The sequence below is a fragment of the Myxocyprinus asiaticus genome, chromosome 9 (genome assembly GCF_019703515.2).
Source record: "Myxocyprinus asiaticus isolate MX2 ecotype Aquarium Trade chromosome 9, UBuf_Myxa_2, whole genome shotgun sequence".
NCBI classification, from domain to species: domain Eukaryota; kingdom Metazoa; phylum Chordata; class Actinopteri; order Cypriniformes; family Catostomidae; genus Myxocyprinus; species Myxocyprinus asiaticus.
This window is the reverse complement of record NC_059352.1, coordinates 19,382,693-19,408,815: the sequence shown is the minus strand read 5'-3', so window position 1 is coordinate 19,408,815 and position 26,123 is coordinate 19,382,693. Positions and strand designations below refer to the sequence as shown.

Genomic DNA, 26,123 nt, shown 5'->3' with positions numbered 1-26,123 from the left:
TATGTGAAGTTCATGACCAATTCGTATGGCTCGCGCACAACAAACAATAACTTGATGCCAAGTCGAGTGAATAAACTTTCGAAAACAAGTACGCTTACTGTATACGTATTCAAATCACAATAATGTCTAAATTCCTTCGAGCTGTTAGAAACAGTATACCAGAAAAGGACAAATCGGAACTATCGGAGAATGACTTGAAAAAATGGGGACTAGGAGGTGTGTGAATTGTTGAGCGATTCTTATAATAATGTTTGAAGAAACGCTGCAAAGTGTTTGTGTAGCCATTTGAAATATCTGTTGCTCTTCATGCCAATTAATTACTATCATTTCATAACACAAATAAGTGAAGAATTCGTATGGGGCCCAATACCTGAATACTGTGTTTGCTGCGTCTTAAAACCTTACCTTAACAGCATATTTGGGCATGTGGCGCATTAATTTGACTTGTGAAAACAGGATTTGGACACTCGTTTATGATTTGATTAAAACTTTAATTACCAACAGTATTGCAAACCTATATCTCCTTATTACCAGGAATTAATTTGAGATCTTATCAAGTGGATGGAGTGAGGTGGCTGACACAGTGTATGAAGCACCAGCAAGGCTGCATTCTTGGTGATGAGATGGGTCTAGGCAAGACCTGTCAGGTTAGAAATGGGAAGGGGTTTGTCTTGTTTATTGTGTTACTATGAAGTTTAGCCAGAGATTCATTCCAAGATAATCTGATTGGCAGTTTTTTGGATTTTGTTTCATGAAACTGTCATTTTTTTGCACTAATATTATAACTAATAACTATAAAAATAAATGTATGTCAATAACATAATTTAACTGTCATCTTCTTTTGCAGACCATCTCTTTGCTGGCATATGCTCGAGGATGCCTTAAGATGAATGGGCAATTTCTAGTGCTATGCCCTTTGTCTGTTTTGGAGAACTGGAGACAAGAGTTGGAACGGTAAGGGAATTTGTTCTCTTTTGAGAATAAATATTTTTTTAACTGTGAAGAGATTTATGCAGGAGACTGGTGTATACTCTGGCTAAACATTCAAGGTCAGTTAAGGTCACAGAGATCTGATTGCAAACACAACTCACTCTTAAGTTATTATTAGTACACAGGGTTGGGAAGGTTACTTTTAAAATGTATTCCTCTACAGATTACAGAATACATGCTGTAAAATGTAATTTGTAACATATTCCGTTAGATTACTTGAGGTCAGTAACATAATCTAAATACTTTGGATTACTTCTTCAGCACTGGTAGATTTTTTCACTTGTTTTGACTATAAAAAAATCTCTTAAATTAAAAATCTGTCAGTACAGTAAGACAAAATACACATGTAATCTGAAAAAAGCCCAAATATCTTATTGCTTCTAAATTTTGTTGCTTCTAAAACAAGATAAAGGCAAATAGATCTTGTTTTAAGGATTTTTAGATTTTTTTTATTTATTTATTTTTACATAAATACAATACAAAAATTCTCATCAAGAGTACGATTTTTGCCCTAATATCAAAGGTCTTACTAGAGAAAAAAAAAAAGTATGATCTAACGTGGATTTTCTTGATAAAAATATATGATCATGCCTGGTAACAGGTGCATGTAAAATGGCTAGAAATAGCTTTTTAGCTTGACATAAAACTAAATGTTCACATTTAGACACAAGGCAATTTACACAAGGTTTATTTATATTTCTGCTGCTCCAAACTTACTTCAAAACTTACTTCCCTGTCTGCTCATATGAATGTAACACATCAAATGCTCTTTGTATTTTATAATTTATGGATAAATGTTTTCCAACTGAATAGACTAAATATTAAATTGAACAAATGACAATAAAATGCAAAGTAATCTCTTCAGTAATCAAAATACTTTTTGAATGTAACTGTATTCTGATTACCAAATTTTAAATTGTAACTGTAGTGGAATACAGTTACTAATATTTTGTATTTTAAATATGTAATCCCGTTACATGTATTCAGTTACTCCCCAACCCTGTTTGTACAAGAGTGCGACACTATGATCCCATAAATGTCAGAACGATTCGATTCAGTATGAACTGATCTTACCTGAAAGATAATGTGCTGTCATGGTCAGCAGATGGAGACAGTAGCATATGAACACTGTTTTTGTATCTCTTTTGAAGCAGTCAAAGGGATAGTTCACCCAAAAATGAAAATTCTATCATCATTTACTCACCCTCATTGTTCCAGACCGATCTGACTTTATTCTGTGGAGCACAAAAATAGATGTTAGGCAGCAAGTTAGCTGAAGTCACCATTTACAGTACTTTAATTGTATGGAAAAAGATACAGTGAAAGCAAATGGTGAGTGAGGCTAACATTCTGTGTTCCACAGAAGAAAGTCAACACGAGAACAACAAGAGGGTGAGTAAATGATGACCATTGTTTTGGTGACCTATTGCTACTGAAATTAGATTAACTGAATGTGATGACAAAACATACTGGGGAAATTGGTTGATCCTTTGAAGTTATGGCTTTCACAAATTTTACTTGCAGGTCATTAAAAAAAAAAATACTCAGTGTGAAATTGCAATTTTTGGTTAATTTAATTAAAGTTATTAAATTTTTTTTCCACCTAAAGGCTTAATTTGGTTTTCTCTCACCGTTTTTTTGTTCAGTTTTTGCCCCAGTCTTTCTGTGATCTGTTACACTGGTGATAAAGAGAGAAGGGCAGAGCTCCAGACAGAACTCAGGAATGACAGACACTTTCATGTTCTTGTCACCACCTATGAGGTTAGTGCACCTGTTTTTTTTTAGATCCATGAGATGTATTTTCAAAGGGTTGCTTTTTTTTAAGACTCTAGAAAAAAAATTAATTGTTTTAAGAAACTCTTTTTCCTCTTTAAAAGATGTGCCTAAAAGATGCCAGCTACCTGAAAAGGTGAGGATGACTTTTCATTGTTGTGGTGAACTGTTGCAGAAAGAGAAGATTTTGTATTTGTATTACATCCTGATATACGTAGTGTGAGACTTAATATAGACATCACGCTTGCACAATTCCCGGCATTTTGTGCATAATTAAACACTATTCCCTGGGAATTTTATAGCTACAAATTTCAATTCAACTAATTGTAACACTCTTTCCACAGCTGGAAATGGAAGGTTTTAGTTGTAGATGAGGCTCACAGGCTGAAGAACCAGCAGTCATTACTACATCAAACCCTCAAAAAGGTTAAACAAATGCATTACATAGACTAGCTTTAATGTCTTGCACATATTTTAAAATATTTTGTAGTCACTGTTGGTGTCAGTCAAACCCTTGATGATAAACTCTGCCCTGTCTGTCAATTTGTCAGCTTTCCCCTACTGTAAACTGGCATCTGACTTCTATATCTTTGCCTCAGTTTACAGTGGGCTTTCGAGTGCTGTTGACAGGAACTCCCATTCAGAATAACTTGCAAGAAGTGTATTCTCTACTCACCTTTATCCAGCCTAGTCTGTTTTCCCCTGATGCCGTAGAGGACTTTGTCAGAGCCTATGCAGATGTACAGACTGAAGCTACTCTAGGTATGACAGCACAAACCTTTGCAGTTCCAGTGTGAAAATCAGTGCTGGCCTAAATTTTGATAAAAATCATAATTGTCGACAATTTCCCTTGATATTGTAATCGTGATTTATTACGATCCAAAACAAACTCAGAACTGTATTCTTGAATGACTTTATTAGCTATTTGTTGTTTAGCACATCAGTAAATCAAGACTGTTATTAAAACTTTTCACGATTAGTTGTGGCAGCTGTAATTATTTATTTAAAAAATTGTGCAGCTATACTGTTGGCACTGAATGATTTTTTTGGGCTCTATTTTTGTGAGTCCGCAAAGTGCAGCACTACGCAGTATGTCCGAGAGCAACATCTTATCCAATTTTCGTGAGAGTGCTAATTCTAAGTGCAATTTTCGAGCCAGCGCAAGTGGGCATGTGTGGGAGTGTTTGCTCTATCTGTGGATGTATGCATGCAAACTGTGGGTATATTGGCACAATTTGCTATTTTCTTTTGCTATAAATGTCTTTGACATTTCAAAAGGACATCTGTTTTCAGCACAGTCTAAACTCAGTTCCTGCATTTGCAGTTTGGTAAGGGTGGTAATAAAGTCAATTTCTAAACTCGACATCAAATTACGTCCATGACGATTGCTGGTGTAGCCATTTTAATATATCAAATATTTATGAGATTTGTAAACTTCTTTTGGTCATTGTTTATTTTTCAATTATTATTATAATGTTTATATGTACAATTGTATTTATTATCTAATATGTATTGGTATTTTTCCACCTGTTGTTGTAGAGTGATTTTTACGTCACTGCAAAAGGTGCCAGTGGAAGATATTGGAGAAAGTAAAATTTGGACTTGACATTTTTTTTTTTTTTTTTTTGACCACTTGGTTATTTTGATTATTGTTTCGATTGAAGTGTAATTTGAATTTAGAAATATTTTTCAGGAAATGGATAAAAATTTTCAAAATCAACGTAGAAGTGAAGTGCGTTCCGATGCAATCACTGTTATACTCATGATAAGTTGTTATTATATGAGAATGTAATTATACTTACATTCTCTATCATTTAACTAAGTGTAAATCCACATCCTGATGAGAACCACATTTCCCATGCGTATAAAAGGAGCATGTCACTGTCATAGAAATATGCCTGACATTCAACAGGGATGCAGTTAATGGGCAAAAGATCTTAAGTCCTTATTTCTGTTCTTCTGATTCATTGCATACAGTCCATTTTCACTACCAACTTATGAATGTGCTGTCTTTTATTTAATATCACTGGTGCTTGACAGGGAATGGACTTTATAAAAGAATGAAGACTGTGCTGGAGAAGAACCTCAGAATTAAATTGCACTTGACCCAGCCCATTAACCCTTTGCACACGCAATTTCGCCAAACTCACTTGCACCTAGACTTAGATCATGCTTGCACGAAAATACAAAAACTTCAAGGCCATGCCCAGGGTTCCTGAATGGTCGCAAATGCAACAAAAAAATAAATGGTTGCGACAATAATTTAAGATCTATTCTCCATTGGCGACAGTCGGGTTGTGTGCTTTCATATGCGGTTTCGTCAGATATCATCTTGTGAGTTATTGAATAGATCTTTAGAGCGCAGTGTGTCTCGTGCCACATTTCAACCTTTCTGTTTATATGAGCTCGCTGGATTAATCCAATAAAAACAACAAACACAACAGGCCATGATGTCCGATTCGTGAACAAATAACTCTTTTGAACTGGGTCTTTATAATGAATCACCCAACAAGAACTCGTTTGAACTTAGGAGCTCAGGTTAGCAGTTTGAATTCGAGTCACTTTCTCAGCGAATCAGCCATCAGTGAGTTCACAACTGGGAGTGCAGACATTTCAGAATAGTAGTCCCATGTGTATTTCGGGCTTGTTTATTATTAAAAGTCCTGTGTTATGTACCAAATGTTTTTTTTTTTTTTTCCTGGTTATTGATTGGGATTGGAGTATCATCTGGGATTTCATTCAGTTTGCACTCTTGTGTCTGTCTTTGTGTCTGGGCCATCTAGTCAAAGTAAAGAAAGAGTAAGATTTTTTTATTATGTATATACTTGTGGCCAAAAGTTTGGAATAATGTACAGATTTTGCTGTTTCGGAAGGATATTGGTACTTTAATTCACCAAAGTGGCATTCAGCTGATCACAAAGTATAGTCACGACATTACTGATGTAAAAAACAGCACCATCACTATTTGAAAAAGTCATTTTTGATCAAATCTAGATAGGCCCCATTTCCAGCAGCCATCACTCCAACACCTTATCCTTGAGTAAGCATTTTAAATTGCTAATTTGGTACTAGAAAATCTCTTGCCATTATATCAAACACAGTTGAAAGCTATTCGGTTAGTTAAATTAAGCTTAACCTTGTCTTTGTGTTTGTTTTTGAGTTGCCACAGTATGCAGTAGACTGGCATGTCTTAAGGTCAATATTTGGTCAAAAAATAAACCACTTTCTCTAGAAACTCATCAGTCAATCATTGCTTTGAGGAATAAAGGCTATCCAATGCTTGAAATTGCCAAAAAAACTGAAGATTCCATACAAAGGTGTACACTACAGTCTTCAAAGACAAAGGACAACTGGCTCTAACGAGGACAGAAAGAGATGTGGAAGGCCCATATGTTCAATAAAACAAGATTCTACCTGCTCAACACCAGTTTCATGTATAACAGTAAAGAGAAGACTCAGGGGTGCAGGCCTTATGGGAAGAATTGCAAAGAAAAAGCCACTTTTGAAACAGAAAAACAAAAAGCAAAGGTTAGAGTGGGCAAAGAAACACAAACATTGGACAACAGATAATTGGAAAAGAGTGTTATGGATCTTAACTCCATTGAGCATTTGTGGGATCAGCTAGACTATAAGGTACAAGAGAAGTGCCCGACAAGTCAGCCACATCTATGGCAAGTGCTACAGGAAGCGTGGGGTGAAATGTCACCTGAGTATCAGGACAAACTGACAGCTAGAATACCAAGGATCTGCAAAGCTGTCATTGCTGCACGTGGAGGATTTTTTGATAAGATCTCTTTAAAGTAGTTTAAGAGTTGTAATAGTAATTTTTCACATTATTAATGTCCTGACTATACATTGTGATCAGTTGAATGCCACTTTGGTGAATAAAAGTACCAATTTCTTTCCATAAGAGCAAAATCTGTACATTATTCCAAACTTTTGGCTGACTGTGTGTATGTGTATGTATGTGTGTGTATATATATATATATATATATATATATATATATATATATATAATATATCAAATCAATTTAATATATACTACCGGTCAAAAGTTTTGAAACATGCCAACCCGCATCTCAGAATGGTGCCAAAAACAAAAAACTGCCAGTAAGCGGCAGTTCTGCGGATGGAGAGAGGTCAACAGAGAATGGCCAGACTGGTTCAAACTGACAAAGTCTACGGTAACTCAGATAACCGCTCTGTACAGAATGCTATTCTGAGATGCGGGTTGGCGCTGTTTTGGTGGCACAAAGGGGACATACACAATATTAGGCAGGTGGTTTTAATGTTGTGTCTTATCGGTGTATATATTAAACACCCGATTAATGCTCTAATAGCTGTCTTATCTTTGGCTTTCTATCTTGATTTTGAACAACAATCTAAATTGAGCAATTCTGTGATGTGGCAACTAAAACAGCCATTTGGCTCCTAAATGTTTCAGTTTAGGAGCCAATTTTTTAGCCTGGAGCCCTGATGCCCATTGACTTTGCATGTATGACTAATGGCATAGCTCTACGCTTAACGCCCTCTTAAAATAGGGCCCTATATGTCTGCTGCCATATTTATTGTTCTTAAGGCTGTTGGTTTTAGCAAATGTTATTATACCTATAATATCTACCATCGTTAACCTTGAGGGCTTCAGTTAGACAGGCATGCTATTATAACTCTTTCTCTGGTAATGTTTAATTGCTTGTTCTTTGGAGTGGAAATTTGCTGCTGTGACTGACAGCAGCCAGAAGAGCTTGATTAATTTTGTTCTGCTTATTTGAAGCACACTGATCTAACTGATCTATTTTACATGTAACTGACAGAGAGAAATTAAAATGATCTGGTGCATGATGACACAGAAAGTTATGTGTATTTTGCAATGCCAGCCTGCTGCAGATGCTCTTTCCTTGACTCACTTGCCAAATTTGCATGATAGTGAAATTACCTTTTTGCACTCAAGTGACTTTGTGTAGGACTTTGTAACATGGTTTTTCTTGTCTGCAGCCAATGAGCTTCATCAAGTTCTACAGCCCTTTTTGCTGCGAAGGGTTAAGGCAGAGGTGGCAGCCGAACTGCCCAAGAAGACTGAACTTGTTGTTTATCATGGGCTCTCTGCCCTTCAGAAGACATATTATAAAGCTATTCTGATGAGAGACCTTGGTAAGATCACCCCACCCCAACACATGCAAATGACAAACAACAAACAAGCAGAACAAACTTACAAATCATCTGTCACAACATACAAAATAATTTTTTTTTGCAATGTGATGAGTGATTTACCTAATAGTTTAATAATTTCAGATGCATTTAAGACTGATCAAAGCAGTAAGACCCGACTGCTAAACATTCTAATGCAGCTTAGAAAGTGTGTGAGCCATCCCTACTTGTTCAATGGTAATCACTTCATCCATTTCTATAGATGCTCAAACACATAGAGTAATTGATTCTAATTAATTTTGACTCTAAATCTCTCGTTTGTCCGCTACCTCTTTTCTGTGTAAGGCGTGGAACCAGAACCGTTTGAAATGGGGGAGCATTTAGTGGAGGCCAGTGGAAAGCTCGCTCTGCTGGACACCATGCTGGCATATCTTCAGGAGGGGTGTGTCTTACTTTCTTGATATCCTTCATTGTTGCTTATTTCCTATCTTCCTGTCATTGGCATACAGAGCTGATTGTGATTGGTCAGTTGGTATGATTGGTGCATTCTGTGTTAATATAATTGAACATTGACCATGGCCGTGGTAATGACCGGCTGACTGTACATTATCACTTACATAGCATCCCAAACCTCCCAATCTGTTTAAGCATCACGTATGTTACATTGAGTATTATAATAAATGGATTTGACATTTTTGTGGATTATGTCCTTGTATGCAGGGGCCACCGTGTTCTTCTGTTTTCTCAAATGACCAGGATGCTGGATATTCTGCAAGATTACTTAGAGTACAGAGGTACTAAAACACACTTTGAGTGTGTCAAAGCCTTCCTTTTCTCTTATACGCGTGGTTTCAGGAAGTACATCAAATATCACAGAAGTGCTTACTTTTCAATCTTAACTGACTTTTTCCAAAAGCCAGAAGAAAAATCGGTAGCACTTTACAATAAGGTTCCGTTCTTTATCATTAGTTAATGCATTAGGTATCATGAACTAACAACGAACAATGTATTTTTTGCAGCATTTATTAATCTTGGTTAATGTTATTTAATAAAAATACTGTTGTTCATTGTTAGTTCATGTTAGTTCATAGGGCATTGACTAATGTTAACATTTACAACTTTTGATTTTAAAATCTATTACTATGTTGAAATTAACATAATAAATGCAGTAAAATTTTTTGTTTATTGTTAGTTCATGTTAACTAATGGAACATTATTGTAATATGTTACCCAAAAATATTTTTGACATAGTGAATTTAAAAGTAGGATGGAATCACTTAATGATTCCATTCTTGAGAAAAAAATGTTTGTGCAAGACTTTATTTAAAAAATAGATTGTATTAGCTTGTAGTCTTAAAATTGTGTTTTTCTCTTCTCAATTTGGAACATTTATGTAACTGTACCCTATCTGTTCTCCTAGTAATCTAGTTCTCCAATCTAGAGCAGTTAATGTGGGTTCAGTATCACATCCTGTGTTTGTGCTGCTTGTGCATTGCTGTGCTACCGACCCTGTAACTGCCAGGTTTGATCGGGCCTCTCACTTCTGTAGGTTACAGTTACGAGCGACTGGATGGCTCAGTCCGTGGAGAGGAACGTAACCTAGCTATCAAAAACTTCAGCACCAAAGATGTTTTCATATTCCTCCTCAGCACCAAAGCTGGTAAGTTTAAAGTCTGGGGGCCATTCTGATGTCCAGATGCCACCATCAAATAAAATAAAGGGTTGCCACGGTCATGTAAAACCTGAAAATATCAGGGAATTTTAAAAATTGTGATTTCCAAGCCTGGAAATTAATGTAAATTAATAAAATCTTGAAAAGTCATGGACATTTTCATAGTTAACCCTTTAAGCTCATGGCCCGCAGAGAAAAAAATAATTATAAAAATATTAATAATTACAGTCATAACCAACACAAAAGGGTATCATTGTAAAGCTTAGAAGCTGTACTTTACAATGCATGTTAGCATTAAGACCAAACCTGAAAATGTGCTTTGAAATTTGCAAACAAATCAGAAGTGTTCTGTTTTGATTATTTATTAATAATTTTGCACTGCACATATTATTATAATTGGTAAATACATCAAACTGATCAAATAGCAATGTGTCATATGTCGTTGGAAAGCAAAGAGTAGAATGTCACATACCATTACTTAGAGGAGGCGATTGTCTTTAAAACGAGCCCACACACAACGTAATCGGATGCATAGATCTTTATATAATCCACACGAAGCACCATGTGCACATAGCACATAATGTGCTATCTGGCTAATAATACGCTAGTTTTCCTGGATCAGATAACTTCATCTGAATTTATGTAGTACATTGTCCAGCATGGAAGACTAAACCAATCGTATTAGGATTCAGATCACTGCAACCAGAGGTAAAAGTCATCCAAATATGGGCAGAGAGGATTGTTTACGTTAATTACTTATGGCCACCAAGAAATGGCACCAAGTACACTGGTGGCCATAAGTTTGGAATAATTTATGATAAATTATTTAGCTGTTTTGGAAGGAAAATTGGTACTTTAATTCACCAAAGTGGCCTTCAACTGATCACAAAGTACAGTCAGGACATTACTGATGTAAAAAACAGCACCATCACTATTTGAAAAAAGTCATTTTTGATCAAATCTAGACAGGCCCCATCATCCAGCAGCTATCACCCCAACACCTTATCCTTGAGTAATCATGCTAAATTGCTAATTTGGTACTAGAAAATCACTTGCCATTATATCAAACACAGTTGAAAGCTATTTGGTTCATTAAATGAACCTTAACATTGTGTTTGTTTTTGAGTTGCCACAGTATGCAATAGACTGGCATGTCTTAAGGTCAGTATTAGGTAAAAAATGGCAAAAAAGAAACAGCTTTCTCTAGAAACTTGTCAAGGCTATACAATGCTTGAAATTGCCAAAAAACTCAAGATTTCATACAAAGTTGTACACTGCAGTCTTCAAAGACAAAGGACAACTGGCTCTAACAAGGACAGAAAGAGATGTGGAAGGCCAGGTGTACAACTAAACAAAAGGATAAGTACATCAGAGTCTCTAGTTTGAGAAATAGACGCCTCACATGTCCTCAGCTGACAGCTTCATTGAATTCTACCTGCTCAACACGTTTTATGTACAACATTAAGGAGAAGACTCAAGGGTGCAGACCTTATGGGAAGATTTGCAAAGAAAAAGCCACTTTTGAAACAGAAAAACAAAATGAAAACGTTAGAGTGGGCAAATAAACACAGACATTGGACAACAGATAATTGGAAAAGAGTGTTATGGATCTTAACCCCATTGAGATTTTGTGGGATCAGCTAGACTGTAAGGTGCATGAGAAGTGCCCGACAAGACAGCCACATCTATGGCAAGTGCTACAGGAAGCGTGGGGTGAAATGTCATCTGAGTATCTGGACAAAATGATAGCTAGAATACCAAGGATCTGCAAAGCTGTCATTGCTACACATGGAGGACTTTTTGAATTTCTCTTTGAAGTAGTTTAAGAAGTTCTGAATTTTTTTAAAAATTTGTAATAGTAATTTTTCACGTTATTAATGTCCTGACTATACATTGTGATCAGTTGAATGCCACTTTGGTGAATAAAAGTACCAATTTTTCTTCCAAAAGAGCAAAATCTGTGCACTATTCCAAACTTTTGGCCACCAGTGTACATGACACAGACTCAATGATGGCTCAAATGACACAGAATGGAACTGAATGAGATCTCGTTACTCATGCCTGCATGCTTTGGAGAGAGCGCATACCTTTAGTTATTGTTGTATTTGCATGTGTAATTAGTTCTTAGGTATAATTACTATGTTTTATTTGTTTGGAGAGGCTTTTGGACTCTTGGAGATGTTTTTGGACACTAGAATAAATTATTTTTGTTATGCCATAACTTTTGATTGCTTTGTCATATCAACACAAAATATTTCTCAGTTACAGGTGACATTATTGGGAACAAAACAAGCTTTTTCGGAGCTACCTTATTTACACCCTGAGATATATAATGTAAAATCAGAAAGATAAGAAAAAAAACTTTTTTTTTTTTTTTTTTTCAGTAATTTCTTAGACTGAGAGTCTCTCAATTTATCATAATCTATGTCATTAAAAATTTGAAATGTTTTCTTTAAAATTATACCAAACACTTGACCCTCCTTGTTTTTTTGTGTGTTTTTTGTAATAAGCCTTTCATTTTGGGTATGCCACTGAAACAGGACATCTTTAAAAACACCCTCGGAGCTTAAAATGTTAATATAATTTGTTCTCTTCATGGTCAGCTCTGAAATATTTTATCAGGTAAAAACTGGTCTTTGTGAGTGCAGTCCCTATAAAATAATTGTAAAATATTCTTATCCAGTGATCACAAACAATTTCATAAAAAAATTCATAGAAATTAATTGGTCAAAAGATATAATCAAATGCAATACAAATCCATCTACGTGTTTTCTAACTTTATTGTACTGTAACAGATTTCCATTTCAAAAGTTGTTGATGCAAACCTTATCTGCATCATTTAAGACTGATCCAAGTAACTGAAAACTGAAAGTGAACTAACCAGAGATGCAGAAATATTGAGGACACGCATGAGAACTATGCCTCTGTCTGAGATGGTGGTGCAAAAACTGATAGCCAAATAGTACATTCTTTTTGATGTAGAGAGATCTTGAACTTGTTTACCATGTCACATTCATTTTTATATGGACATTTTTCCATTATTTGTTGTTAAGTGTTGACATTGTACAGCCTTACTGCTATTGTAAGATTTACTGTGATTCCTCTAGTATAAGCAAAGGTGCAACACAATCTTGTTTTAGGTGGGGTTGGAATGAACCTGACCGCAGCAGATACTGTGATATTTGTGGACAGTGACTTCAACCCACAGAATGACCTCCAAGCAGCAGCCCGAGCACACAGGATTGGCCAAACAAGGTTCTAAAGGAATATTTTAAGCATATTTTCTGTTACTATCTAATTTTAAAAGTTAGATTGTTTGTTTTAGGAGCTCATCATCTGTTTGGTTACAGTCACATTTGGTAAAGGATAGTTCACTCAAAAATGAAAATTCTGTCATCATTTATTCACCCTCACGTTGTTCCAAACCCGTATGATTTTCTTTCTTCTCTTGAATACAAAAGATGTTATCTTAGTCACCATTCACTTTCATTGTATGGAGGAAAAAAAAAGATGCAATGAAACTGAATGATGACCGAGATTAACATACTGCCTAAAAATCCCCTTTTGTGTTCCACGTCATGACTTAATTTCATTCCCATATGTTTAAAACAAAATGAGGGTGAGAAAATAAAGACATAATTTCAATTTTTGGGTGAGCTATCCCATTAAATGGCTCCTTTAGTTGACTGTGTAGACAAACCTCCTCTCTCTTTTGCCTGCAGGGCTGTTAAAGTGATCAGACTCTTGGGTAGAGATACAGTAGAGGAGATCATATATTCCCGTGCTGTGTCTAAACTGCGTCTCACAAACACAGTGATTGAGGAGGGACGTTTTTCTCTGCTGGACCAGGTTCAGTGTGCAGCTTCTGGCCTTCAGGTGAAGAGAGGTCCATGTCCTCTGACTCTTCAGCTTATCTCCATTTTATCTCACATAGTCAACATTGAGCTCTTACTATGTCCTGTTTCATGATTCATATATCTTGTCTAACTAATTGTGGCTTCCTATCTACGTGTGAAACTTGACATATAAACAGTTGTTCAGAGAAAAGTTACCTGCTTTTTCAGTATTTTTTTTTATTTTCACGTCCCTGCCCCTCTAGCTGAGTGAGATCCTAAAGTTTGGTGTGGATAAACTGCTGTCATCAGAGGATAGTTCTGTTCAAGATGTGGACCTTAGGCTGATCCTGGGACAGTCTCGAGATGGACAATGGGTAACGGAAGAAGAGCATGTCGTACCTAATGAGACTGATGAAGAGGAGGACATCGAGGGTCAAAGTATGACCCTTAGTTCGTATTTTCAATATTCCTACTTTATAGTTGCTCTAAGAGATTTCAGCTGTTTTGATTACTTTGCCAGACTTCGCTATTGAATAAAACCGCACCAGTACCCTTAATCACAGCCCCTCTCTCCATAAACCCACCTCCATAGACATGTCAGCAAACCCAAACAGTCAAAATGATTGATAGGCTGAGAGATTTTCTGATTGGCTAATTAAGGCTAGGCTGCTCACCTGCTCTTTTATGCTCTTTACAGAACCTAAGGCTGTCATGTAGACAGGTGTGTTTTCAGTGATATCTATTTTAGTGATGTCTGTCAGATTGTATGTTAAGTTTATGCATGGTATTCCAAAAATAAATCTCTTGCAGCAGTTTTTATTGACACTTGAAAATTAGATGATCTTTTAATGTCTTTCTTGTCTTCCAGACCACATGTACTACTTTGAGGGGAAGGATTACTCTAAAGACCCCAGTGCAGAAGATGAGAGGACCTTTGAAATGTTATTTGAGAAGCAGTTAGCCGAACTAGAGGATGCCGGGAAAGTGAGCCGAACACTCCGTAACAAAGCCGGGGTAACTTAATCTTTTAAGAGAGCTATAATGTGAATTAGAATTTAGATTCTTGGTTGGCAAAGAATTCATGCTTTATATTAGGAATGCACGATATTAATGTTTTGGCCAATTTTAACAAAAACCTATTGACCAATACCAATATTTTGCCAATTACCTTATTTTGTTTTCAGGTTTAAAATATATAAAGAGGCACAAAAGATTTTTACTATTCTGATGATAAATAATTTACAATATATATAATTTCCAATATCTCAGAAGTCAAAGTCTGCTGGTTTCAAAGCGTTTTGGATGGTTTCCTTCATCATGTAGCCTATAGACTCGATAAGTGCCACTTTCACAATGGTCATGTCCATTTATGGAGTTTTCAAAATGGTGTTTTCATGCTTATTACCGATATGCCGATGGTTTTAATTTGGTCAATAATTGGCCATTAAATATTGGCAGCCGATACATCTGTGCATCCCTACTTTATATTAGCGGTGGACCAATATATCACAGAGGCTGAAATATGGGCAGATATTTGTTTTTGTTTTTCAAATTATGAAGCGCACAGCGCTCATAGATCTTCCTCTGAAGCGCACATTATATCAGCCTGGGTCAAAACTGTGTACCTCCGAGTCTGAATCACAAATGTTGCGTGAGGTCCAGGCCTTGTTAACTGGAAGAGATCAGAAGATTGCATCAGAAGTGCTACATGTGTGCTATATGTACTGTAATTGGCCACTATTAATGTCATATTCTCTGTGCGCTGGATGTTTATTTCGTTTGATCCTGTCTTTTTGTGAGAAAATGTAATTGCTAATGTGGTGGGATGACCAAATAGAAACCAGAAGAAGCTGTTTATTTTTTTTTAAAGATTTATTTTCTATTTTTACAGTTTTTGTTTGAAATTGAGTAATTATGATTCAAATTAAGATAAAATATTTCAGCATTATATCAGCCTGTTGGCCCCCCGCTCTCTAAATACCGGCTCTCTAAATATCCGATGGATGGATGGATGGATTGATAGATAGATAAAGTTCCTATATTTTTATTTTTTAGTAGAGATGGGCATTTTCAAGTAATTTTGTAGTTGAGTACTCTAATCCACAAAAAAAAAAAAAACGAGTAATTGATTACTTGTTAATTAAAATGCAAGCTTTCAAATGGAAGTTGATAAGCTTCCGAGTTTCTCGTACCGCTTCGCAATTCCTTTCCACCATAAAAACAGATTTCTGTCCGTGGGTACTGTATGCATGACTCCAACAAGAACCGAGTACCAATGGAGTAGAATTAAATAAGAATCAAAATATTTCAAGTATTGCCACACTTGGCTTTGCTTAAAAGTTCATGTCATGCCATCATGTCTCCTCTCATCCAAGACCTTGACAACACTCATCCACAGCGTCCCTCAGTGGAGTCAGTTGTAGCTGAGAATTGGTTAGAAATCCATAGGGAAAGTACAGGATAATTCAGAATTGCCAATGGCAGGCATATGTGCAAAGGAAAATTAATTTGTGATATTTGAGTAGTGTTTTTAATAGTTGACCAGCTGATGAAGAACGAGTACTCAGTTAGTCGATTACTCATGCACATCCCTAGTTTTTAGTTTAAAATGCTATCAGGAAACTAAACAAAAAGCAAACAAAACAAAAGTGTGGCACTGCCCATCAGGTCTCCCTGTCTGGGCCCTTGATTAACCCTGTGAGGAAGAAGAGGCCCCTTACCAACTCGGAGCTAGAAGAAAGACGTCAGAAGAGACAAGAAGCTGCTGCAAAGAGGGCGAAGCTTCAGGAGGAGAGGAAGAGGCAACAGGAAGAACTTAATTATAAGAAGAAGTAAGAAACTGATAACAAAGTGGCATTCTATTGCATATATGTTACCTTTTAATTTTTTGTTCCTGTGAATGTCCATTTTAGAGGCAGTGTGTGTATGTGCATTCTTGTGTTTGTTTTTCAATGTCAGGATGGCATGGTGGGAATCCTGTGGCTACAGATCATTGTGCTTGCACCACATCGACAGTGAGGGAGAGGATATGGAGCCTGATGAAGATGATGATGTCAGCTTCAGCTCCATAGACTCAGATCACACAGCCATTCGCTATGTGTTGGGAGATGTAACGCACCCTCAGGCTGATCGAGAGGATGCCATCATTGTTCACTGTGTTGGTATGTTTCTAATAAAAACTTCCTTTCAACACTGTGGCTATGTTTGGTTGTAGCGATGTCTCACTGACAGAAGAGCACTGACATCATATTGATTGTTCCGCATGGCATGTTACCAGATAAGGATCCTATCTACTGTATAATGATCTCAGTTTTGTTAAGGGGATAGTTCACACAAAAAGGACAATTTATGATTTATTTATCCTCATGGCTTTCCAAACCTGTATGAGTTACTTTCTGGAGATGTTAGGCAGAACGTTAGCCTCAGTCACTATTCACTTTTATTTTATGGAAAAAAGATGCAATGAAAGTGAATGGTGACTGAGGCTAACATTCCATGGAAAAAAGAAAGCTGTATGGGTTTGAACAACATGTGGGTAAATGGGAGTAAATGAGGACAGAATTCTCATTTTCAGGTGAACTATCTGATTAACTTCCCATTCATTTGGCATGATGTGTGGTGTGTGTGTTTATTTGTTTGGTGTAGATGATTCTGGACACTGGGGGAGAGGAGGACTGTTTACCGCTCTTGAAATCAGATCAGATGAGCCGAGGAAGCAGTATGAGTTGGCTGGCGACATGAAAGGTGACCAGCCTTTCCAGTTTGCTTAGACGAGTCTAATTCATGCTCTGCCATTACAAACATTCCACCCTAACATCAATATCCAGCTCAGCTTTATGTTGCTTGTACGCCTGCTTTACATAAAACTGTCAGTGTTGATTTATCACCTAAACCATTGTGGAAAGTGTTTGCACTGGAAAAAAAAAAAAAAAAAAAAAAACAGTTCAGAAAAGTAAAAAAACAAATAATAATAATAATAATTTAAATCACCATGATTGTCTCTAATACATATCAGCTACTCTACATTTTAAAGTTTTAGGTTTAAGGGTGCAATATGAATGGATTCCAGGGGCTGTTTTTGTTATGGTTGAAAATGGCAGTATATCAGTATCAGTAGCAATGACAGCTTACCGAAAGAACACTTCTAGTAATCTATGATTAATATAAACTTTTGGGTCACAAAAACATATTTGAATGATGAAAAGGTAGTCTTGTGTTTCAGACTTAGAACTGGGGAATGTTCTGCTTTTTCCTATTGATGACAAGCAGTCGAGACTCAGTGGAAGAGACTACGTAAGTCTTCAAGGCTCAAGCTCTCTGTTTCTTTATGTATTGCTGTTAATTACTTTAAACTGGTAATTTAGTTTACAATTGTATGCCTTCTGTTTCTGTAGCTGGCACTCATAGTTGCCCAGCAGAGGGATAAAGCCAACATCTTGTCAGGTATTCGGCTCACTGCCTTGGATGAAGGCCTCAAGAAGATCTTTAGAGATGCCAAACAAAAGAAGGGTACTCTGCACTCATCTGTGACCATGTTAACACTGAATGCCTATATTCTCCTAGATTTGCCATTTATTTTAAAAATTCAGTTTTTATAACATTCAAATTACTTTAATTACTGTTTTGTTAACTTGGGATCAACGCGTTCTTTGTGGTAGTTCACTTGCCACTAAATAATGCATAATTGCTACAAACCTGTAATAAATACATAGTTTACAGCACACCCCTTTGAGTTTTATAGAGGTTGGATTGGATTGTCTCCCAAGAGGTGGAGCATCTCAAGACACCTGTTAGAACAGCTCCCTAGTTACTTTCAAAGATTCATTGAAATGTACCTATTCAAGACTGTACATTGTCCTTATCTGAATTTTGTTCGAGCTTTTATTGTATGTGCAGTTGTGAGAAGCTTCTGCTTGGTTACTAATGCCTAGCTTAGCAAGTGTTGTCTCCTTTCAGTTGTCTGATGTGCACTGCATTATAACGATATTTGATAAGTAAGCCTATGCCATCATATGACGGGGTCGTTTTAATGGTTGACCGTAGTCTGATATTAAACCTTTCTGTGTTTTCTTCATTAGCAAGTGTCCACCTGCCACGAATTGGTCACTCTACTAAAGGCTTCAACTGGTACGGTACTGAGAGACTCATTCGCAAGCACCTGGCTTCCAGAGGCATCTCCACATCTATGTATCCTACCCCCAAAAGAGTTCGTTAGGTCACTCTAAGATGGGGCAAGAATTTGTCACATTAACTGTAGAAGTGTTAATAGAAATATGAAGTACAGCCAACAAATATCATTAGAATCTATGTGTTATAAAACCTTGTTGAGCAAACAGGGTTATTACAAATGGATGTAATTTAAAGGAATGGAAATATTAAATTTAGCTAAATATTTGGCATAGAATGCTTGTTATATCTGTACTCTAAATTAAAGTACTTAATTATATTCTAATTAGCTTTGGACATTCAAACAAAAGGCATGAAAAATTACCACCTTTGGTCATTCTTGACTTGAATTTCAGCTATTATTATAGGCGGGCCACTTCTACAGCAGCATACACCACATGTACAGCTGCACCATCTACATCACACTCAGCCTGTTACTCATCAGCATCTTCATCACCTCGGTCCCTACACTCCTCCAGTCCCCAAGGTAAGAGTGAAGACCCAACAAAGTCACCAAAGTGCTCAACTGAGTCACAAGAAGGTCAAAGTGCATCAGGGTTGGCCGACTTTATGAAAGGTGTTCATGTCTTCTTCTACAACTTGGCTGCTACAGAGAAAAAGAAGCTCACCCGCTACCTCATCACATATCCTTTCATGTATGTTCAGAGGTGAGAGTGTTACATCAATTCACATTTTATCCTTTTACCCATACAGGCCAATGACAAATAAGGGTTCCTGAGGTAAAAAAAAGGAGAAATCTTTCACAAACCTAGTTTAACCTCCTGAGTCTGAAGCGTGACTGCTGTGTGCATTTTCCATTTCCCTTTTTGATTTGTAACTACAGTAGTAGCACCTAATAAACATGCAAAGAAAAAAAATCTATTGCAAATAGTTTTCCAAAAAATTGATTATTCATGTTTTTGAGATGTTAAAGACATTACATTAGAATTTAGCATAATTAATTCTGATTTAAAGTAATTGCCAGCATCATTCAATCACTGCCAACCATGTTAAAGGGGTCATGTATTGCTGTTTTTTAATAATTGTATTATCTTCTCTGAGGTCCAATGATAATGTTATAAAAGCTTTTTTTTGCACCAAAACAGTCACAATGTAGTAATATATGATCATTTTCCACCCTGTTTTTGGCCTTCTGTCTGAAACGCTCAGTTTTGGCATAAGCGCCTCCTTAAAACTTCAATGTAAACGTCCACTGTTATGATTGGCTAACATCATGCAGTCCCTCAAATTCAGCAAACTCATTCAGAGGAGAATGAATAAACCCCTCAACATTATAAAAAAATTGCAGGGTTTACACATAACGCACATCCAACTCATTGCATCTGAATATATTAAACTGTTCATCTCAAGCACAACTGTTAACACTCAGCACCATAAACTTTCAAACAGTCATGACATTTGAAATATTCATGAATTAAATGGTTTACTTAAGTTTTTGAAGTGTTTTTTTACTGCCCCATCCTTCAATAACAGTTCTTTTGCAAAGCTTGAATCATATTATGACGGTTCATAAACGATGCTGACATGAGCTGAAAAAAAAGGAACACATCATAGTCCAAAGAACAGTGAAATGACACACACACATATTGTAGGTGCACTGAGGTGCACATCGCTGGAAACGCACCACAGTGGTCAAAGACGTCCATCGTCGAAGACGTCCATCATCAAAGACGTCGTATGTTTACAAACACCAACAATTAAAAATAGTGCAGATTGGTGAAAGAACGTCCATGACGCATTTGTTCTTAAGCAACAAGAAGCAGCAGCTGAATGAAAGAGAATTGCTTCTCCCCTTCAAGGTTGTAACTTGACACTGCATCTTTTAAAAGCGGCGAGATACATGGCAGCGGTCAAAGCATCTGTGTAGTTTATGTTCATATACAGAATAACTCAAAATAGTCCAGATGGGTCCCCTTAGGTGTTATGTTAGGAATAGTTAGCCAAGGAAGGCCTGCTCTCTTGACTTGAACTGCACGCCAGTTGGCGGGGCCAAGGGTGCAGTGGCGCATGTTGTGGGATGTGTAAATACAAATGAACAATGTGTTGTGACGTCACGAACAGACAGATTTCAAAACGAGATGTCTGAGCAGGGTGGCAACTATAAATGCTCTTTTTAGACTGGGGAGGAAGTTTTGAGTTCTGAAATTTACAGTATGTTTTTATAGTACAGTTATCTCTAATATGTCTAAATATCAAGGAAAATTTGATTCTCCATTTCATGACTCCTTTAAAAATAAAATTACACATTATAAATTCTGAATCTATGTATTGATTAACATTGTCCCATGTCTGCCAAACATGTTGAGTGGTCCAAACATCATCTGCAGCCTGGAACTGAACTTTTGGTCAGATTTTAGGAGTGAATGCACTTAGCTGCATAGAGAGCTATAGGATGCTCCCTTATTCCCTATTTAGTGAATGATTTAACCTCCAGTGTGCTGTCTGTCTTCACTGGTCTTAGAACAGTTCGAAATACACCTTATTTTCATCCTAACTCCATATAAAGCCTCTGAAAGCATAATCTTTTTAGCTTTTGGATGAACCCATTTATTCTTAATGTGAAAATGCACAGTGAATATGCATTTAATGTTAATGAATAAAACTGTATTAAACAGTGATAACAAAATGAAATATAACAAAATGTATATTAAAATGACCGATGTGTTAATGTTGAAAGTTATTCAAAATAGCAAATATGTTTTTTCTACTAAAGGAAAAACAGATCCAAGGCACTTACGTGGGATATAGTATCAGGATAAAAAGCCTTTATTTACATTTGGGCTACTACATTTAAAAAGATGCGTTGTGGCCAAAAAGTCTTCTTTATCTTGTAAATTCCTTCTTTGGATCTGTTTTTCCTTCATGAATACTTAACCCTTCTCCAAAAGAGCAGCAGTGGATGTAATAATTATACACACTTGAAGCAACTTTCTGCTACCACTGTTTTTGTATTTATTTTTTTTATGTTTTTTCTATTTTTGAGGGAATATTGTTACAAAATCCACGTATGTGGACATCATGTTTATCAGCGTGCTGACATGTGAAAAATTTATGGTGTTTTTAAAGCGGCATATCAAACAAAACTAGAGACGCTACTCTTTACACCCAAAAAGGTTTCAATGAAAAAACATTGAGGTTTCATACCAGAGGAATTTTTGATGGCTCTGTGCCCATAGAAGCACTTCATGGAAATCAACATCATGTTGTGTCACTTGACTCTGTGCACTAGAAGTTTAACCCTTAAATGACAGTCTAGAGTCTTGTGAACAGTATTCAGTTGGTTATTTTAATAAGTGAAATACAACATCCATGCATGTGTACACGAGGTCGCACAAGGTTAAATGTATTTTTGAATAACTTAATAGAATCAGACAAAAAATAATAATAATTTTGTCACGCTATACTTGAGAACCTCTGATTACTTTACTAATAATAATTACAAATTTGTCTTTTACTTGACACTTTACACTAAAGCGACCAGTAAACTTATTACAGGAACAGTCCCCTGGAGCAACCTGTTGTGCCTTACTCAAGTGCACAATGGTTTTAGTTGATAGATTGTAACCTACAGTACAAACTTTCAGCCATGAGCACAGATTTTTAACGATTAGACTTCACCACATCTAAAGGGACATGACATGTCATTATCACATTCATGATAAAGTTTGTTGATTTGAGGTAATGTAATACACCTTAACATTGCTGCACATATGATGGTGATGAAGAGGATCTCATGAGTACTCACGTTACTCATATTGTAGGAGAAGTAGAAAGCCCTGTCCATGCACAGGTATAACAATCAAATTATTAATATACTTAATACAGAATGTTGTACCTTTAGGTTAGTATCAGCAATATTCTATTAATTATTTTGTTTTCTTTTCTCTCAGGAACTGCAGGATTTATTGCATCAGTACCCTCAGGCCATTCCAGTAAACAAAAAGTGGATGGAGTCTTGCTTTGCTTACCAAAGGAAAGTCAGTGTCTCTAGATATGTAATTAGGTTACCTTGACAAAGTTCCTTCTGCATGTTTGGAACTGGCTGAACAAATCAATTTGCCTCCGGTTAATTCAGGTGTACTATCTGAATATGATTAAGAAATGTACTGCTGTTTCCCTGTATATCAAGTTACACTTAAATGACATCATATGGTGTGATCTAAACTCAGTTCAGGAGTGCTGTCATAATATGGATTAAATAATGAAGCATTTCTTAAATATTTCAATAAAGATAAAACAACAGTGTTAAATACATTAAGTGGCCATGAGTGTAATAAGATTATTTGGTGTTTCCTAAATGTCTGATAATGACAACCTGTGTAAGGTTTTTAAAACAACAGCATTTTAATAGTCACTCCACTGTACAATTTTACTTTCATGATAATAAATCATGTCTGGTGTTTGTCCTGGGGAAAGAAAAGCGATGATGTTTGATTGTGGTATAAAAATCACCTGTTTAAATGAATGTGAAACGTGAGATGTGTCAAATCTGCATCACCATTGTAATGTCATAAATCAAACCACAGGTTGCAAAAGCTGTTATATCTATGTCGGATCTCAATGAAGGTTTTACTCAGAAAAGGTTGCTCTTTAAAAAAAAAAAAAAAACCCACCAGAGATGTCTATGGTAATGTACTGCCTCTGTTTTTGGAAACTCTCATTGGCCATTTTTAACAATAAGTAACTAACAAGACTGATGCATGATTGTGTTATTGTTTTGTTTTCATTTAATTTTTTATTGTAAACCAATTATACTGTCCTAGAGTAAATGCCACATGTTTTTAATTTGAACCTGAATGCCCCTTGGTTAGGGTTGTGCAAGGGTATCCTAACTAGGAAAGCCGAAGCAACTGTTTGACATGATTGAAGGCCTCGTATTGTTTTACAACAATTTTTAAGTTGTATCGCTGACTGATATAACTTTCATCATACCTGAAATGTTAGGTAATTATGTAATAAAAGTTAACCCCAATCGACAGCATTTATTGCATAAGTATGGGTAGGGAGCCCCTAACCTAACCCTTTAGGGAGCCCCGAACCTATCCCTTTCCTAAACCTAACCTTGTGTGGAAGTGAAGCCCCCATTTGGAGATATCTGGCCCTTCTTTAAACCCTGGCAAAATTTGCCCCATTTGCTTCCTTTGTGTGTGCCTCATGATTATTTGGTTTTAACCCTTATGTTTTGTTCCGGTTATTTTGACCCGGATGACTTATATTTTTTTTAATGATTTTTTATTGTATTTTTTTTTAATCCAATTGGAATAAAATTCCTTGTCATTGTTCACGTATGGTATCTGAAAACACACAAAAAAAATTTGGCCCATTTTCTTTACATTTTATTCGTTTTATTTCACTTTGTTACACTTTTGTTCCTGGTCAAAAATGACCGGCCATTGGATGGAAATGAATGGATTAGACTACAAAATACAGAAATATTAAGTGTTCAGGAGCATCCCAATCCTTTAGATGAGCACATACAGGTACATCTCAATAAATTAGAATGTCGTGGAAAAGTTCATTTATTTCAGTAATTCAACGCAAATTGTGAAACTCGTGTATTAAATAAATTCAATGCACACAGACTGAAGTAGTTTAAGTCTTTGGTTCTTTTAATTGTGATGATTTTGGCTCACATTTAACAAAAACCCACCAATTCACTCTCTCAAAAAATTAGAATATGGTGACATGCCAATCAGCTAATCAACTCAAAACACCTGCAAAGGTTTCCTGAGCCTTCAAAATGGTCTCTCAGTTTGGTTCACTAGGCTACACAATCATGGGGAAAACTGCTGATCTGACAGTTGTCCAGAAGACAATCATTGACACCCTTCACAAGGAGGGTAAGCCACAAACATTCATTGCCAAAGAAGCTGGCTGTTCACAGAGTGCTGTATCCAAGCATGTAAACAGAAAGTTGAGTGGAAGGAAAAAGTGTGGAAGAAAAAGATACACAACCAACCGAGAGAACTGCAGCCTTATGAGGATTGTCAAGCAAAATCGATTCAAGAATTTGGGTGAACTTCACAAGGAATGGACTGAGGCTGGGGTCAAGGCATCAAGAGCCACCACACACAGACGTGTCAAGGAATTTGGCTACAGTTGTCGTATTCCTCTTGTTAAGCCACTCCTGAACCACAGACAACGTCAGAGGCGTCTTACCTGGGCTAAGGAGAAGAAGAACTGGACTGTTGCCCAGTGGTCCAAAGTCCTCTTTTCAGATGAGAGCAAGTTCTGTATTTCATTTGGAAACCAAGGTCCTAGAGTCTGGAGGAAGGGTGGAGAAGCTCATAGCCCAAGATGCTTGAAGTCCAGTGTTAAGTTTCCACAGTCTGTGATGATTTGGGGTGCAATGTCATCTGCTGGTGTTGGTCCATTGTGTTTTTTGAAAAGCAAAGTCACTGCACCCGTTTACCAAGAAATTTTGGAGCACTTCATGCTTCCTTCTGCTGACCAGCTTTTTAAAGATGCTGATTTCATTTTCCAGCAGGATTTGGCACCTGCCCACACTGCCAAAAGCACCAAAAGTTGGTTAAATGACCATGGTGTTGGTGTGCTTGACTGGCCAGCAAACTCGCCAGACCTGAACCCCATAGAGAATCTATGGGGTATTGTCAAGAGGAAAATGAGAAACAAGAGACCAAAAAAATGCAGATGAGCTGAAGGCCACTGTCAAAGAAACCTGGGCTTCCATACCACCTCAGCAGTGCCACAAACTGATCACCTCCATGCCACGCCGAATTGAGGCAGTAATTAAAGCAAAAGGAGCCCCTACTAAGTATTGAGTACATATACAGTAAATGAACATACTTTCCAGAAGGCCAACAATTCACTAAAAATGTTTTTTATTTTTTTATTGGTCTTATGATGTGTTCTAATTTTTTGAGAGAGTGAATTGGTGGGTTTTTGTTAAATGTGAGCCAAAATCATCACAATTAAAAGAACCAAAGACTTAAACTACTTCAGTCTGTGTGCATTGAATTTATTTAATACACGAGTTTCACAATTTGAGTTGAACTACTGAAATAAATGAACTTTTCCACAACATTCTAATTTATTGAGATGCACCTGTATGTGGATGTGTGTTTGCACAAAGTCCTTGGACACGTGCGCGCACACACACACACACACATATCGTGTGTTGAGTATCCTCTTGTGCATCGTCTTTCCATGTACAGGAAAATTTCAAGATCCGTTGATAATTTTAGGTTGCATTTGGGCTTGTTTGAATCAGGATAGTCTGCTGTAAGTTATATGCCATTGCCTATGTACATGTATGTTTCTGGAAGTAATAAGGAAAACCGTGACAAAGTCACTGCCGTTTATTTATGTGTGTCTGTGGGAATTTCATACACTAATACTCCATGCAGTTTGGCCTCTGAGCTAAACAGATTAGCTCATTGCATTCTCCTAATTGAGACTTTTCTGTATCTTTTTTTTATGGTTTGACCAACTCTGAATATAATTGTAGTGATAAATTTGCAAACGATGAGAACAAAACAGTGAAAATTTGTTGGGAA

At 36.6% G+C, this 26,123-nt stretch overlaps 1 protein-coding gene across 1 annotated transcript; it reads left to right on the top strand.

Moving 5' to 3' along the window:
• chd1l (chromodomain helicase DNA binding protein 1-like) lies at window positions 1-24,132 on the top strand. Its single transcript, XM_051705946.1, has 25 exons — window positions 1-216; window positions 535-647; window positions 848-954; window positions 2,637-2,751; window positions 2,868-2,899; window positions 3,108-3,189; window positions 3,363-3,525; window positions 7,759-7,914; window positions 8,056-8,148; window positions 8,257-8,353; window positions 8,632-8,705; window positions 9,461-9,571; window positions 12,724-12,838; window positions 13,306-13,459; window positions 13,683-13,857; window positions 14,288-14,433; window positions 16,087-16,250; window positions 16,378-16,580; window positions 17,065-17,163; window positions 17,642-17,712; window positions 17,814-17,928; window positions 18,498-18,606; window positions 18,942-19,233; window positions 22,319-22,396; window positions 22,497-24,132. The coding sequence occupies exons 1-25, from the start codon at window positions 123-125 to the stop codon at window positions 22,617-22,619; spliced, it is 3,081 nt and encodes a 1,026-aa protein (XP_051561906.1). The 5' UTR covers window positions 1-122; the 3' UTR covers window positions 22,620-24,132.
• Window positions 24,133-26,123: the final 1,991 nt, after the last annotated feature.